General features: G+C 44.5%; 1 protein-coding gene across 1 annotated transcript in view; it reads left to right on the forward strand.

Moving 5' to 3' along the window:
• CNDP2 (carnosine dipeptidase 2) overlaps positions 1-15,093 on the forward strand; it is a 28,538-nt gene extending 13,445 nt beyond the window's left edge. Inside the window, exons 5-12 of the mRNA XM_074985866.1 lie at positions 2,013-2,101; positions 3,963-4,163; positions 4,824-4,908; positions 9,620-9,780; positions 10,848-11,012; positions 13,261-13,402; positions 13,908-14,055; positions 14,593-15,093. Of these exons, the coding sequence (XP_074841967.1) occupies positions 2,013-2,101; positions 3,963-4,163; positions 4,824-4,908; positions 9,620-9,780; positions 10,848-11,012; positions 13,261-13,402; positions 13,908-14,055; positions 14,593-14,662 (1,061 nt within the window). The 3' untranslated portion in view covers positions 14,663-15,093. The remainder of the gene's footprint in view (positions 1-2,012; positions 2,102-3,962; positions 4,164-4,823; positions 4,909-9,619; positions 9,781-10,847; positions 11,013-13,260; positions 13,403-13,907; positions 14,056-14,592) is intronic.
• The last annotated feature ends 513 nt before the right edge of the window (positions 15,094-15,606 follow it).

Raw genomic sequence — 15,606 nt, forward strand, 5'->3', positions numbered from 1 at the left:
ACAAGCATGTGGACAGGGAGGATCCAGCATACTTAGATTTCCAGAAAGCCTTCGACATGGTCCCTCACCAAAGGCTCTTATGTAAATTAAGTGGTCATGGGATAGGAGGAAAGATCCTTTCATGGATTGGGAACTGGTTAAAAGACAGGAAACAAAGGGTAGGAATAAATGGTAAATTTTCACAATGGAAGGGGGTAACTAGTGGCATTCCTCAAGGGTCAGTCCTGGGACCAATCTTGTTCAACTTATTTGTCAATGATCTAGAGAAAGGGGTAAGCAGTGAGGTGGCAAAGTTTGCAAATGACACCAAACTGTTCAGGATAGTCAAAAACCAAAGCAGGCTGTGAAGAACTTCAAAAAGATCTCAGCAAACTGAGTGATTGAGCAGCAAAATGGCAAATTAAATTTAATGTGGGTAAGCGTAAGGTAAAGCACATGGGGGGGTGGGAAATAACTCCAATTTACACATACAATATGATGGGGGGGCAAATCTAGCTACAACAGATCAGGAAAGGGATCTTGGAATTATGGTGGATAGTTCTCTGAAAACATCCATGCAGTATGCAGCAGCAGTCAATAAAGCAAATAGGATGTTAGGAATAATTAAAGGATAGAAAATAAGATGAATATCTTACTTCCCCTACATAAAACTATGGTATGCCCACATCTTGAGTACTGTATACAGATGTGGTCGCCACACCTCAAAAAAGATATTGGTGTTAGAAAAGGGCAACTAAAATGATTAAGGGTTTGGAACGGGTCCCATATGAGGAGAGGCTAGAGAGACTGGGACTCTTCAGTCTAGAAAAGAGGAGACTGAGGGGCGATATGATAGAGGTGTATAAAAAGTGAATACCGAAAAGTTATTTACTTGTTCCCATAATATAAGAACGAGAGGACACCAAATGAAATTAATGGGTAGCAGGTTCAAAACTAATGAGTTTTTCTTCACACAGCGCAGTCAACCTGTGGAACTCCTTACCAGAGGACGCTGTGAAGGCTAGGACTCTAACAGAGTTTAAAAAAGAGCTTGATAAATATTTGGCAGTTAGGTCCATAGATGACTATTAGCAAGGGGGAAGGTATGGTGACTAGCCTTTTGTCAAAGGCAGGAGATGGATGGCAGGAGACAAATCACTTGATCACTGTCTTCAGTTCACCTCCTCTGGGGCACCTGGCATTGGCTACTGTCGGCATACAGGATAGTGGGCTAGATGGACCTTTGGTCTGACCCAGTATGGCCGTTCTTATGTTCTTATGAGATTATCTGTTTTGACCTCCTGTATATCATAGGCCATATGATTGTAACCCAATTCCTGGGCTCTGTTTTGAACCCAATAACTTGTTAGACTAATGCATATTTTCCAGAAATGCATCTAGTTGTATTGATTTCCCTCCCCCACACCTCGTCTCTTGATAGCTTGTTCCAGTTGTTAGTTGCTCTGACTAGTCAGAAACATGCCTCAATTCTCATGAGTTTGCTTGACATCAGCTTCCAGCCACCAGTTCTCATTTCTCTACTAGATCAGAGTCCTTTACTGCCTGGGATTAGAATACTGTTTCCTGATATTACTAATCTGTACTTGGCTGTGAGAAGAGTAGCAGGGACCTGGCCCTAAAGTCCGCTTAGCGCTCTTGTGACTTGATCACGTACACATTTTACAAACAACATGCTAAATCTCAGCAGAAAAGGAGAATATTTTCAATATTTAATTTCCTTTTTCAAAGGAAAACTGCAGGTGGCTTTTTTTTTTTTGACATGACTGATGCTAGGCCATAACTCTGAGCCTAAGGTGATGCTTGTTTTGCTAGCCTGGAAGAATGTGAGGCAGAGATGCATGCAATAATGCTAGGAATGTCTGATGTGAGCCGCGTACTGCTAGCCTGTTAAGGTGTGCCTGTGTGAATCAAAGTATATTGGGGTCAAGCTTTATGCAAAAGACTTTATATGGACTTTCTCCTCCAATGTATCTAATTCTCTCTCCCACCCCTTCCATATCTGGCTGCTGTAGGAAAACTGTATGGGCGAGGGTCAACAGATGACAAAGGTCCAGTGCTTGCCTGGCTCAGTGCCATTGAAGCTTATCAACAAACGAAACAGGTATTGTATCGAACATGTATTCTGCTAAACTCAGCTGCTTCTTGTAAGACGGTACAAAGGTTGTCCCAGGTACAGGCCAGTCAAAAGTCTAGTGATTTATTACACCACTATTTAATCATTATTGATTTAATCTAAGCCTGACATAATGTTAAGTTAGACCTTGTATATTAATTGCACAACTTAGTTCCAGCATAACCAGTCTGACAAGTCAGCTTTGCCTCTTTTTGAGCAGCACTTACACACTTAATAGTTGTCCGCCCTCAGTGTTTTTATTAGGCAAACATGGAATGAAATGAACTGTATAACTTGTATAATTGTATAAATGTGTACAATGAATTGTATAAAATCCAACAAGTCATGGATGAGGAGATCTTTCCAAGTGCTGCTCATCACTGCTGAGATGGCGCATGTTTCTGTGGGAAAGAATAGCGAGCAAAACTGATAAGAGCAACTAGCTCTCAGAACAAGTGTGAAAGGGACCACATATGAAGCCCCCGGCACCGCCCCCCATTAGTCGCAAGGGGGATTTAAGTGCCTGAATGCAACCATTAGGCATCACTGGCCTTTACAAACTACTGCTTGACTCTGTAAATAGCTGAACTCCCCAAAGCATGTAAGCTTCTACCAATAAAGTCCTTCAGGCATCTAGATTTCAGCAGGCAGGGTGGCCCAGTGCTGCCCAAATTCTGCCACTGGCTAGCAACTCCTTTGTTGCCCATGGATTCACAGACTAGGCATTCTTTTCTCCGCTCCACACCCCCGCCCCCCCCCAAGGACAATAGAATCTTAGTGCCTGAGTCTTGATCTGCTAGGGCTTTCTGACGAACCCCAACCTAGACAAGGGCCCTTAAACTTCCCAGCCCAGTGTTCAGAGCCCTCCTCTGGGATGTAAGTCTTGGGCTTCAGATTCTGCTTTCTCTGGAATAGCGCCAGGGATCTGAACCTCCCAGGAGATGCCCTATCTGCTGGGCTATGGGGATTTGTGGGACAAGCCTCTCATTCTCTCCTGTTTCTGGGGCTTGGTTTCACTGTGTGTAAAGTAAACATTAATTTGGCCAGAAAGTGACTCTGTAGTGGTCACTTCTCTGGGATATGGGAGACTCAAGTTCAAATCCCTGCTCTACATCGGGCAAAATGAGGGTTCAAACTTGTCTCCCACATCTTGGGTGTGTGCTCTGACTGGGCTAAAAGCTATGGGGCAGAGTGGGGAGGCATGGAACTGGTCTCATGCCCCACCATGACCCTGTGGAAAAAGAACTGGCCTGTCTTAGACATCTTACGCCAGGAGCAACTCCTGGGTGGAAGGAAGCAGATTCCCTCACTTAGCACCATAGGCCTAACTGCCTTTGAGGAGTAGGGCTTAGGTCACGCCCCCTTCCTTAGTTCTGCTGGCTAGCTCAGCTGGCACTTGTGCACAGCATTTATGAATCCCCTTTTTGGCACTTAATTTTTTCTCTCCCTGTGTGTGTGTGTGTGTGTGTGTGTGTGTGTGTGTGGCATTCCTGAAGTCTTTCTATTTTTAGGGTTGCGAATGTCACTGAACAGGAAGGTACCTGAAAGTTAGGTGTTGCACTGTTTAATTCCCTCTTCCCCCACCCCTGTAGATGCCACCTTCGCAGTCACTGAAGTTATTCTTCAAATAGAACGTGTTTCTGGCAGTGCTGCCCTAATTGCACTCTGCACTTCTGCTGACAATAAGGACTTCATCACTTCAAGCACTTTACAAAGACATGTGAATGTTTCTGTCCTGGAACTAAGAGTGCCAGTATTCAACACTTATTTTAATCACAAGTAGACACCATAAATCTTCATGAACTAGTATTAAAACAATGACTGGTTTCTTGCTTGTTTCATTCCAAAGGAAGTACCAGTGAACATCAAGTTCTGTCTGGAAGGAATGGAGGAGTCTGGCTCTGAAGGCCTTGATGAACTGATTATGTCTCAAAAAGACACTTTCTTCAAAGATGTAGATTATGTTTGCATCTCTGACAACTACTGGTTAGGCAAGAAAAAGCCCTGTATTACATATGGACTCAGAGGAATCTGCTACTTTTTCATAGAGGTAAAGTCAGAAGGATAAATTATTCGTTCCTGCTGCTGGGTGGTGTGTGTTTACCTCAAGTTTTTTGCAATCTTTGTTCAAAAAGCTATTTTGATTCTTTGCCTTTAATATCCTGATGCATCCAATGCTCATCTATGCTCTTTTGAACGAGAACAAGTCTATCTTCCAGAATGACATAATTAGCTCTATTCCTGGGTGCCCTGTGCATCAGAAGCTCTGAGCAACTGTATCGCACTGTGGGAGGACATTATGTCTCAACCTGTTGTACAGGATATTTTGCTGACATAGCAATGACACACATGCTCCTAGTGCGAAGTTTACACACAGGTGTGTTTAATCTAGACCACTGACCATTTTGTGATGTGAGATAAGATACCCATAGGTTGAATAACATGTCAAATGGGTTTTGTAAGTAGATTGAAGATACTGAATCGGAATAAGAAATGTCTATGGTACACTTGTGCAATTTCTAGCACAACTGAGCCCTAATCCTCATAGAGGCTTCTTGCTGCTATCACATTCAAATAATACATTGTAAGCATCTGGAGTAGTTTTTAATAATCTGCCACTTCAGAATGTTTGTTTACCTTACTTTGATATAGGCCATTTATAAATGCTGCTGAAACTGTCTGATCACAAGCTTTATTTACTTCAAACCAGGTGGAATGCAGTGATAAAGACCTTCACTCTGGAGTTCATGGTGGTGTAATACATGAAGCCATGACAGATCTCGTCGTTCTGATGGGTAAGAAATACACATTTGCCTTCTGTGCTGCAATGTAAGTGTAGGCCAGTCTGTTTGGCTAAGTATATATAATGCATAAAAAAGAAGCTCTTTGGTTCAAGTTAAAATCGTTAATTTACACTGTAAAAGGCCCTATTTTGAAATTTACTGGGTGCTGTTTGACTGAACTAGCAACCCACACTGAAATTGTGGCAGTCCATGTGAGATGCATAAGAATCCAAACACAAATGCTGACTTGAGGAGGGAGTTTGGCTGAGGGGTGTGGGGGTGGTTTCTTTTTTTTGGTTTTTGAAAACTGAAAGGGATGCTGACTTATGGTCCTGAATCTCAGGCTTGACGGCATATGGCTGCTGCTTCTTCGAGTGGTCCCCATGGGTGCTCCACATTAGGTGTCAGACTCACCCCAGTGCTGCAGATTGGAGACTTCCAAGCTGTATCTCAGCTCTGGTTGCACACGCACTGATGCATGCCAGTCCTTTGCATGCTTTTGGTCATGTGCACAATCTAGTCCATGCCAGGTCCTCTCAACCGCCAACAGCTGTAGACGGAATTCACTTCGGCTCCAACGCCTAAGACGGATAATACACTATTAATATAATCGCTAGTTTTTCCTCATTCTCTTAAACTGTTAGTTCTTCTGTATATAGTCTTTAAAAAAAAAAAAAAAAAAAAGAGGGAGAAGAGAAGGAAGAGGCAGTTAGCCGGCCACCGGAGGCATCTCCAGAGGCTGTGAACCTTATCTGTTAGCTGTCAGTAGCTAAGTACTTTGTTTAAAGTTAAAAGTCGTTAAGTACTTCTGAAAAATGTCTCTCCGCCAGGGTTTAAAAAAAGGCAAATTATGCTGCAAAGCTATGATTGTCTCTGATGGCCATAGCAAATGCATTTGCTGTTTCGGAGAGGCCCATTATTACGGCTTCTTTTTTTAAAAAGTGGGGGGGGTGGAAATATGTTATGGGGATAAAATGCACAGCCACCACCCAAGTAATAACAAGGAAACCAGGGAGCAACTACTTGGGGAAATCTCAGCCCCAAAAGTGAAAAACCAGGACACAAACGTTAACCAATACCAGTTAATAAAGAAAGAGAACTTCTATTACAACAATGTTCATGTTGCAAGCCTTATGACTGGCTGGCAGACTCACAAAGTAAAACAAATGGGGAGCCTCCACCATGGGCCTAGAACTTAGTTACAAGGAGAGTAAATAACATTTCTAAAAAGTGCATGCACATCAGATCCCACTTCTCAAATCATAAAACAATAAAGCCCTAATGGATTTATTTAAACTTTACCCTACTTTCAGAAGATTGGAGGGTGTGTTTTTGGAGGGAGATACTCTTGTTTGTCTCTATGGCTGGAAAGAAGGAGGACCAGAGGACAGAAAAGGGAGGAGCCAAAAAATTCCTCTGTCCCAGTTTGAAACTCCCACAGGCCAACCCCACATGGCCAAGGAGGCCACCCCCCCTCACTCCCAGGCTGCTGGCCAACCCTCATGATCATGATGCCTCAAATGTCCTCACTGCTCCAAACTGACAGCCAGAGCAAGGAAGGACAGGGAGATGAAGCTAAAAATGACTTTTTTGACAAGGCTTTTCAGCATAAGAGGAAGGCAACCTCTTTGACCTCCTCAATGCACAAGAAAAAGATATCTCCTATTCAATCCTTGCCAGTGGTATCTGTGAACAGGATGAGTGAGGCATAGCTCCGTGAAGTGCTTGCTGTTCAAGGCAGCAGAACATAAGACAGTGCCTGGGGCTCTGAATGGCAAAGAGGCAGCACCGAAGTGGCAGGCACTGGAGGCTCCAGCATGGGGCCCAGCGGTGCCAGAGGTTACGATGCTTGTGGAACTGCACAGGGAGGCACCGGGTGGGCGTGGCACCAATGGCACTGATGCCTGCAGAGAGATCCCAGGCACCGGAGGCAGCGGCACTGACCACTCACAAAAAGATCTTCCCCCAGTGGAAGTGCGAAAGTCTCCAGCATGGTGGGCAGACCCTGAGAACTTGCTCTCAGGGGTGCCTTTCCACCAACCGCAAATTGCAGTTTTTCTTACAATAGATGCCTCCCCCATAGGAGGGGGGGACACACATGGGCAACAAAGCAACACAGGGGAAATGGTCCCCCACGGAGATGGCAATGCACATAAACGTACTGGAGCTCAGGGCGGTGTTCAATGCATGCAGGCACTTCCACAAATACCTATGAAATAAGGTAGTTGGGGTCAATACCGACAACACTTCCACAATGCACTATATCAATCGGCGAGGCAGAGCCAGATCCCGCACACTATGCACTGAGGTGGTCAGACTGTGGAATTGGTGCATCACAAACAACAGAGCCTCGTACTTACCTGGTGTCCACAATGTGAGAGCAGATCAGCTGGGCACGCATTCTTCTTTCACACACGAGTGGCAGATCGCTCCAATCTATTCCACAGCATATTCGACGGGGGGGGGGGGGGGGGGGCGGTGGTTTCCTCAGATTGACTGTTTGCCACCTATGCCAACAGGAAATGCCCTCAGTACTGCTCCAGAGCAGGCAATGGACAAGACTCATTGGGGGACACCTTCCTGCTCTCATGGAAGGACCCCTTGCTATATGCATTCCCTCCCACAGTACTCATGCACAACCTCCTGGAAAAAGCAAGGAGGGAGAAGGTGTGCCTCACACTTAGAGCCCCAACATGGGATCGACAGCACTGGCTTCCTCTGCTGCTACACATGACATGCTGCCCACCACTCCCCCTTCCGAGCGTACCGGACCTTCTCATGCAGAATCAAGGGTCCATAATGCACCCTCATCCTCGAATGCTTCACCTCAAAGCATGGCTAATCTGTGGCTCAGTGTCTTAGAACATTCTCAGAAGGAGTAAAAGAGGTCCTGGAATGCAGTCGACGGGCCTCTACCAGGGAGGCCTATTCTTACAAGTGGAAACAGTTTACATCCTGGTGTCTGTCCAAGCAATTAACTTCCTCAGAGGTCTCCATTCCCACAATCTTGGAGTATTTACTGGACTTGAAACAGGGTGGACTCACTATATCATTAAAGGTCCACCTTGCAGTTATATTGGCATTCCGACATATGGCAGATGGGTCAACTGTATCTGCCCATCCCATTACCACACAGTTTCTAAAGGGCCTCACAAACCTATACCCCGTGCAGAAACCATTATTGCCTTCGTGGAGCTTAGACCTGGTCCTTGACACACTGTCTAGACCACCCTTTGAACCTTTGGCCACTGTATCCCTCCAAATACTTGCTATCAAAGCTATTTTTCTTCTCACAATTACATCAACCCGCAGGGTGAGCGAGCTGGCAACGATAATGGCAACGCCACCCTATGCAACTTTCTTGAAGGAAGCAGTGGTCCTGCAATTACACCCGGTGTTCCTTCCAAAGATCATTTTGGAGTTCCACATTAATGAGCAAATAGTTCTACCATCCTTCTCTCCGAGACTGCATGCCTTGAGTAAGGAAATACAGCTGCATTCACTCAATGTGAGGAGGGTGCTAGCCTTTTTCATAGACAGAACTAAAACCTTCCGGAAGATGGATAGGCCCCTGGTGTGTCTTGCACCCAGATCAAAAGGGGAAGGCCTATCATCACAAAGAATTTTTCAAATAACATTGTATCCTGCATAAAAATGTGCTATGAGCTCCGTAAGACCCCTCTGCTAGTTCTGCCCAGGGCTCACTTCACTAGAGCAATGGCAACCTCGACAGCCTTCTTTAAAGGAGTTGCATTAAAGGACATCCGCAGAGTGGCAACATGGTCATCCTACGACACCTTCGCCAAGCACTCTGCAATTCACCGGGTGTTGGACAGGGATATGCGTCTATCGGCAGCAGTCCTTTCAAGGGCAAGCTGCACATAAATCTGGTACCCACCTCCATTTTTCTGCGGTCACTGCTGGGTAGTTGCCTAATGTGGAGCACCCACAGGGACCACTTGAAGAAAAAGTTACTTACTTTTGTGTAGTAACGATGGTACTTCAAGATGCGTCTCTGTGGGTGCTCCACTACCCACCCGTTCCTCCCCAATTTGGAGTGCTCCTGACAAAAACAACGCAGAACACAGGGCGGTTGACAGGAACTGGTGATTGAAAGAACATGAAGGACCGGCGGGCATCGGCGCATGCGCGGCCTGATGAGAGACAGCTTGGAAATCTGCGGCGCCGGGGCGAGCCCAACACCTAATGTGGAGCACCCACGGGGACATATCTCGAAGAACCATCATTACTACTCAAGTGAGTAACTTCTTTTTCCCTTAGCCATCTGATGAAATGTAATACACAATTCTCCACGAAGGAAGCTGATTTCACACAGTCTGAAAAAAGGCTTATAATTAGACTTCTGACTTAGAATTTAAGGGAATGCAGGTCTTAGCTAGCCCTATTGCATGAGTCACTTCACAATGAATGCTGACCTGAAGAATTGCTAAATGTCCCTTGGTTTGTGTGCTGTTGAGTCACCCTGTTCATAGTATTAGCAAGTGTGTTCACTGGGTTAACTAGTCATTAAGAGTCGCCTCTAACCTGTATGTCTAGAACTACCTTTCTTGATTTCTCTTACTGACAAAGGAAGTATTTAGAGAAACCCAGACTTCATATGGCAGAAGTTTTATACTTTTAACAGTGATGCTGAAACAGCACTCTGAAAAATTGTCCTGAAGTTTAGTCGTAGACCCTGATCTTGCAGGCCTTTCTTTTGCAGGCTCCCTTCTGGATAAGAGAGGGAAAATCCTTATCCCCGGCATTAATGAAGCTGTGGCACCTGTTACGGATGAGGAGCTGAAATCATATGAGAAGATTGACTTTGATCTGAAGGAATATGCAGCAGATGCAGGAGCAACAAAACTACTACATGACACAAAAGTGCAGTGCTTCTTAACTTTTCTCTTTTGCTCTTTCCTCAAATTCCTCTGTTTTTTACGAATTCCAAGTATTGTAAGTTGAAGCCTTTACTGCCTCTGTAAGGACCACTTCAGTGCCAAATTGATCTATTGAGGCAGCCGTAATCAGCCTTTCCTTAGGTGGAACATCTTGACTTCTGCATGAAGAACCTGCTAATTGCTATGTGCTAATGTGCACTGTATTTCTAGCAAAACTGGCTTCCAGTTTATCCCAAAGGGTAGGCAGCATGTATCTCCTGCAGAAGTCTCTCGGAGTATAAGGTGGCCTATCCCTTTGCAGGGTTGTTACTCACAGTACATGATGTTATCAAACTTTTGTAGTATATGGCTTAGAGTAGTTTCAGAGACAGTGTAATACACCTCAGCTTTGAACATTAAAGGTTCAAGGAGTCTCCGTAGTATCACAGAACAAGAACTGATCTTGACTAAATAAGGCAGGAGTTTAGGCTACATCTCTGACCTTTGCACATTCTTAAATCTACCTTCATGTAGCAGCAGTTTCATTGCCCCCAAATCTCCTGTGTGAGCGAGCCGATGAGAGGGTGAGCTGCATCCTTATGCCATTGAGCCTGGATATAGATGACAGGGTATTGATAAAATGATCACTCAAGAGGCCACAAGCTATATTATTTCTCCTCTATTAAATGCAGAGGTAATACTAGTGTATCAGATGCAGCTGACAAGTGTTGATGCTCTCTTAATGGTGATTGTTAGCATGACTGCATAATCTGACCAAGTCCCTTAGCAGGTTATTAACATCACCCAATTTCAGATTACAATTTGACAATCTTGTGTCTAAGTTTCTGATTCATAACATCTTAACAGAAATTGTGGGACCACTCCAAAACAACGTGGAATGCCTATGCATGCTGTTCATGACTAGCAAGGTGCTAATATACAGTATCTTATGCTTATTTGAGATTCCTGGCAGACAGAACAGTGCTTTCTCGGGCTTCTGTAAATAACTTCTAGACAACAAAAAATTCTTGGCATTCCCCTGTAAATCTTAACACTGAATATTTCCTGCAGAAAGATCTTCTAATGCACAGATGGAGATACCCGTCCTTATCTCTCCATGGCATTGAAGGTGCCTTCTCTGCAGCAGGAGCCAAAACTGTGATTCCAAGGAAAGTAATTGGCAAATTCTCCATCAGACTGGTGCCACATATGACTCCAGAAGATGTCAACAAACAGGTATAAGTTGGGAATGGCTGAACCTTGTCCTTAAAAGCTCCAACCTTGTTCATTTTTAAAGCAAACTCTGTTAGCTGATGGTCAGGTGAGATGCCACTATGCCCTTGTATTAATATGAGATTTCAACTGCCTGGGGCAGAGCCCACCAGTGACCAAGCTAAGAGCTGCTGAAAAGCAGCTAGGTTCTTTGTTTTTGTGTTTGGCTGGGCACAGTAACAGGAGGAGTCAGGTTACCACTTAATTACTTTATTTATCTAACAAGTTAAGCTCTTACTGTTACAATGTTGCTTTATTTGTTACCTAGTGAGTTAAGCTCTTGTGGTTACAATTGTTACAAGGTTTATACTTTCATCACAAATAGCTAGCATGCACTCTAGTTCATAGATCTATACTCGTTAAATGCATGCAAAAGAAATAAAAAGTAAAATACCTAGCAGGTCTTATCCTCACCCCTGCATTACCAATGTGGCTTGGCCAGTTTCCCTCAATCCCTTGGGAAGAAGTCCTTTGTCTTTTTTTCCTCCAGGAGTTGAGCGTCCTCAGGGGGACCTGCGGAGACCCCCACCCTCCTGTCAATCAGGAAAGATGATTGGAGCTCAAATAGGGGGTCTGCCGGACCCCTCTTTATACCCATTGGGTCACATAGGCTTCTTCCTTGGTTTAATTGAATTAAACTGTCTGATACTGGCTCTCTCAGGGTGTTCAAGGGTGTAGTTCACACCTGTGAGGTAGAGACAATTAGGGGTATTTGTGTCTTAATGGGCCAGAGATTTTTTTTCTTTGCAAGTCTGGGCCTGTTTGGGCGAATCTGCTAATGGTAATTAGCCAAGGGCAGTCCGAGGCCTGGCTGTTTAATTAGCCCATTGTTCTTAGCTTTGCTCCGGAGCTTCAAAGGCCGTGGCTAAGATAAGCCCATCTGTGCTCTTGGCATTCCAGGGCTGGGCTATTCCTTTTAACCCTTTCGTGCTCTGAAGCACCTAGGGACGGCAAGATGAAGTAGAGCAAAAAGGGGGCAGGCTCTTTCTGGCTACAAACTCCCACCTTTGCAGCAGCGGTGTTTAAAAGCTTGCAGCCACAGCAGCAGTTCTGGCTTATTTTGTCCTCTAAAACGTTTGTTTAGATCCAACATATAGAGGATGAATCTTAACTGAAGTCTTTTTGTTGATATGGTGTTGGTGTCTTAGTCCAGCTGCAATACATGGGACAGAAAGAACAATAGCTGTAAGATCAAGTTTATAACTCGCGTCCAGGTTGCATTACAGACTGTTCCAGTCACACTTGAAAACATTATGTAGGTAAACCTGACGCCTAGTGGGTCAACTGTGATGCAAGTAAAACACCAGTGGTGGGTGGGGGAAGGGAATAAGATGGGGCAGGGGGCCTAAACCTTTCCATGTGACTCCTCATCATCCCCTTATACATCCATCCCATGTTGCATAGAATGGGGAGACTTTGTCTTCCTTTAGCTGTGCTGGAGATAATGGGGGAGGTGAGGTTGGAGTACTGTAGCATAGCCACCAGAGAAACTACTGGCTTCTGCTTCTATCCCTGTTGCCTATCCTTCCAGCGGGGAAAGGAGCAGAACCCCCAGCACAGCCCTCTGCTCCCATAGGGCTGCTGCTGTGTCTTTAACACACCATGCCAGCTATAAATAGATTCCTGGTACCATTGAACATGAGCAAGTTCTGGAGTTGGTTGAGCAAGCTTACCATGAGGGCGATAGTTGCCACACTAAGATCCAGCCTCTGAGTCAGTTTCTGGTGCTTAGCACTCAACAACTGTTGATAACAAAGCAGGTGGTTGCTGAGCTCTTCTGCAGATTTGGCCATAGCACCACAAGCTCCTTGAGACTGTAGTTGCCTTTGTGCAGGGGATCTGATCTGACTAGGGATTTCGTGTGTTAGAATTCAAGTAACAAACTTAGCCAATTGTTAATCTTGCTAAAACTTCTGTTCTGGCAGCTGGTCTTTTGCTAAAGTACATTTGTAAAGTTTAATCCAATTCTTAATTCTAGCACCACCTACAATGAGCATTATGTCTTCCATGTGCAGGAAGACACTGGTTCTTCTGAGTGTAACAGTAACAGCCTCCAGGCAAATGTTTACTGCTACATACTTTTTGGTACTCTAACATTCGTTACTTTCAACTCAGCTATCTAGCAGGATGACCCAACAGGAACTCTCTAATGCTTCTTAATGTGTTGCTAGCTTGTTGAATCCTAGACTTGTTCACTCTTCTGATAACACAGGTTCAGGATTACCTGACAAAGAAGTTTGCTGAGCTACAAAGTCCCAATAAGTTCAGAGTCTACCTAGCCCATGGTGGAAGACCATGGGTGTCTGACTTCAATCATCCCCACTACATGGCTGGCAGAAGAGCGATGAATACAGGTCAGTGGCATTAAAACTTGAGAATTTTAAGTCTAGGCCACCTTGACCCCTTTGTGGCTTTAGCTCATGCTATCAATGGAGCAGCAAGATGTTCAGCTGGTACAATTTGGCTGGTAAGCAAGGAGCTAAGCAGGTATAGTACTAAGATGTACATGGTCATATGTGGCCAAGTTAGGATGAAAATCCAAAGTGCTGTGGTGAGTAGTGGCTCACTAAGAATCTCTTCAATAAGTGGGATTTCCTCCCCCCCCCCCCCAGCCTTAGCATCATACTAGACCTTTTCTTGTGTATTAAAGTCTAGAATGAAGACCAAAAAGCCAATATAGAAGGTGTTCTACCCTTGGTTGCATTCTCCTGGTAGCTGCAAGCATTGGCCATCTTTTGGGTCAGACCTGCCCTTCAGAGTGCTTTGGGATCCCTAAAGACAGCAGGGGCTCCAGTAGAACAACATGTTGGGGGATGTTGCCAAAACTCAGGAAAACTGACAAACACTTCGATTTTTTAGTGTTTGGAGTTGAGCCAGACTTGACAAGAGAGGGAGGAAGCATCCCTGTCACTCTGACCTTTGAAGAGGCAACAGGCAAAAATGTAATGTTGCTTCCTGTTGGCGCTGCAGATGACAATGCCCATTCTCAGAATGAAAAACTGAACAGGTAAGGGGCACCATGACTGGACAAATGAGGTGAAATTTTTTTGATAAATGTAGACTTAGCAGCACCGAAAGCATTTGTTTCATTTTGCATTTACTTTCAGTTTTATTAATACACACTCTAACTGCCCCAATCAACTCAGTGTTTCAGGTTGAACAAAACACTTCATTGGTTTGGTTTGATCAAGTGTCTTTTGGAATTGCTGCCATACCAAAAAGAGCTTTGCAAGCAGCTGCATCTGTTAATGTATCAGCTGGCTCTCTAGTGCAAACTTTGAAATACAGCTGTGGTGCTGGTTGCTTCCTCAAGGAGAAGAGAAAAAGCTCTATACCAAGTACTGCATGCTCCTTGCTTGCAATTCTTCAGTTTTGCTAGCTTTCCACTTTGCTTATCTTTTCATACTGTTTGGTTTGGTTTGGGAGCTTTTCATGCAGACAAAAGCAGAATGCACTAATGTTGCAGAAGCTGATGCCTAACACTAGTGGGTGCACAAGAGCAGAGACCAGATCAGACTAATGTGCAAAACTCTTTTCTTTGCAGGAATAACTACATCCAGGGAGTGAAGCTGCTTGGCGCATACCTACATGAGGTCTCACAACTGAAAGACTGAGTTGAGGAGGGGACCACCGTTGACAACATGAAATCATTTACTGCTTCAGAGTTCTAGAAATCCAGCTGGATACCACCCACCTTCAAACTCCTGCAAAGGACCCTTACTTCAGAAATCCTAGAACACATAATCAAATAACTGATTACAGTGCACCCTCCGTGCCCTTTTCTAAGTACTGTCTCCAAAATCTGACCAGTGGTTCTGAATTGCTTCACACTGGCCCTTTTTTGGTTCTTTGAATCTAGCCTACATCTTTCTGTATGCATTCTTCCTCCTTGCTGGGTTCTGTAAAACAGAAATGAGAACAAACCTCTGTCTCCTCTCTAATTTCATTAAGGCAGCCAATGAACTGGGCATTTTTCTAAAGCTAACTTTACAATTATGTAAATGCTCCTAGAATTTAAAATAATAAAAAAAAGTTTATTCAACTATCCATTTCTTTTGGATTCAGATTCATTATCTGAGAATGAAAGTCTCTCTTCTGGCCCCTAGACACCTGTGTTGCACCATAGGGGAACTAAGTGGTGCTCTCTGGTGCAAGAAGATCGGGTCTAGAATAGCAGCTGAGGGGAGGAGCTCAGCACCGAGACCAGCAGTGCAATTGTCTGTTACACAAGTCTTTGGCAACTCCAGGGAAGCTGCCATAAATGTGAGCATGTCTAAGCCACAGAGTGAAATGCCGAATTAAATCTTGTGATTTGCTTGCTACAGAAATACTCAAAGGCTCTGAGCCTTAATTAGGATTTGAAATTAAAAACTCTCTGCTCATTGGCTCCCTCTCTTAACCAACCAATCAGAGCCAGAGGGGGGGGACAATCACAAAGGCAAGAACTTCATAAACACTGCTAGTAAGCAACCAGGGCATTTGCTAACAGCAGGGAGTTTAGAGCGGGCTCTTAGAGGGTGCTAGTTACTTCTGACCACCTTCAGATGTAAAACTGTAT

Source organism: Carettochelys insculpta, chromosome 2 (genome assembly GCF_033958435.1).
Source record: "Carettochelys insculpta isolate YL-2023 chromosome 2, ASM3395843v1, whole genome shotgun sequence".
In the NCBI taxonomy this organism is placed as follows: domain Eukaryota; kingdom Metazoa; phylum Chordata; order Testudines; family Carettochelyidae; genus Carettochelys; species Carettochelys insculpta.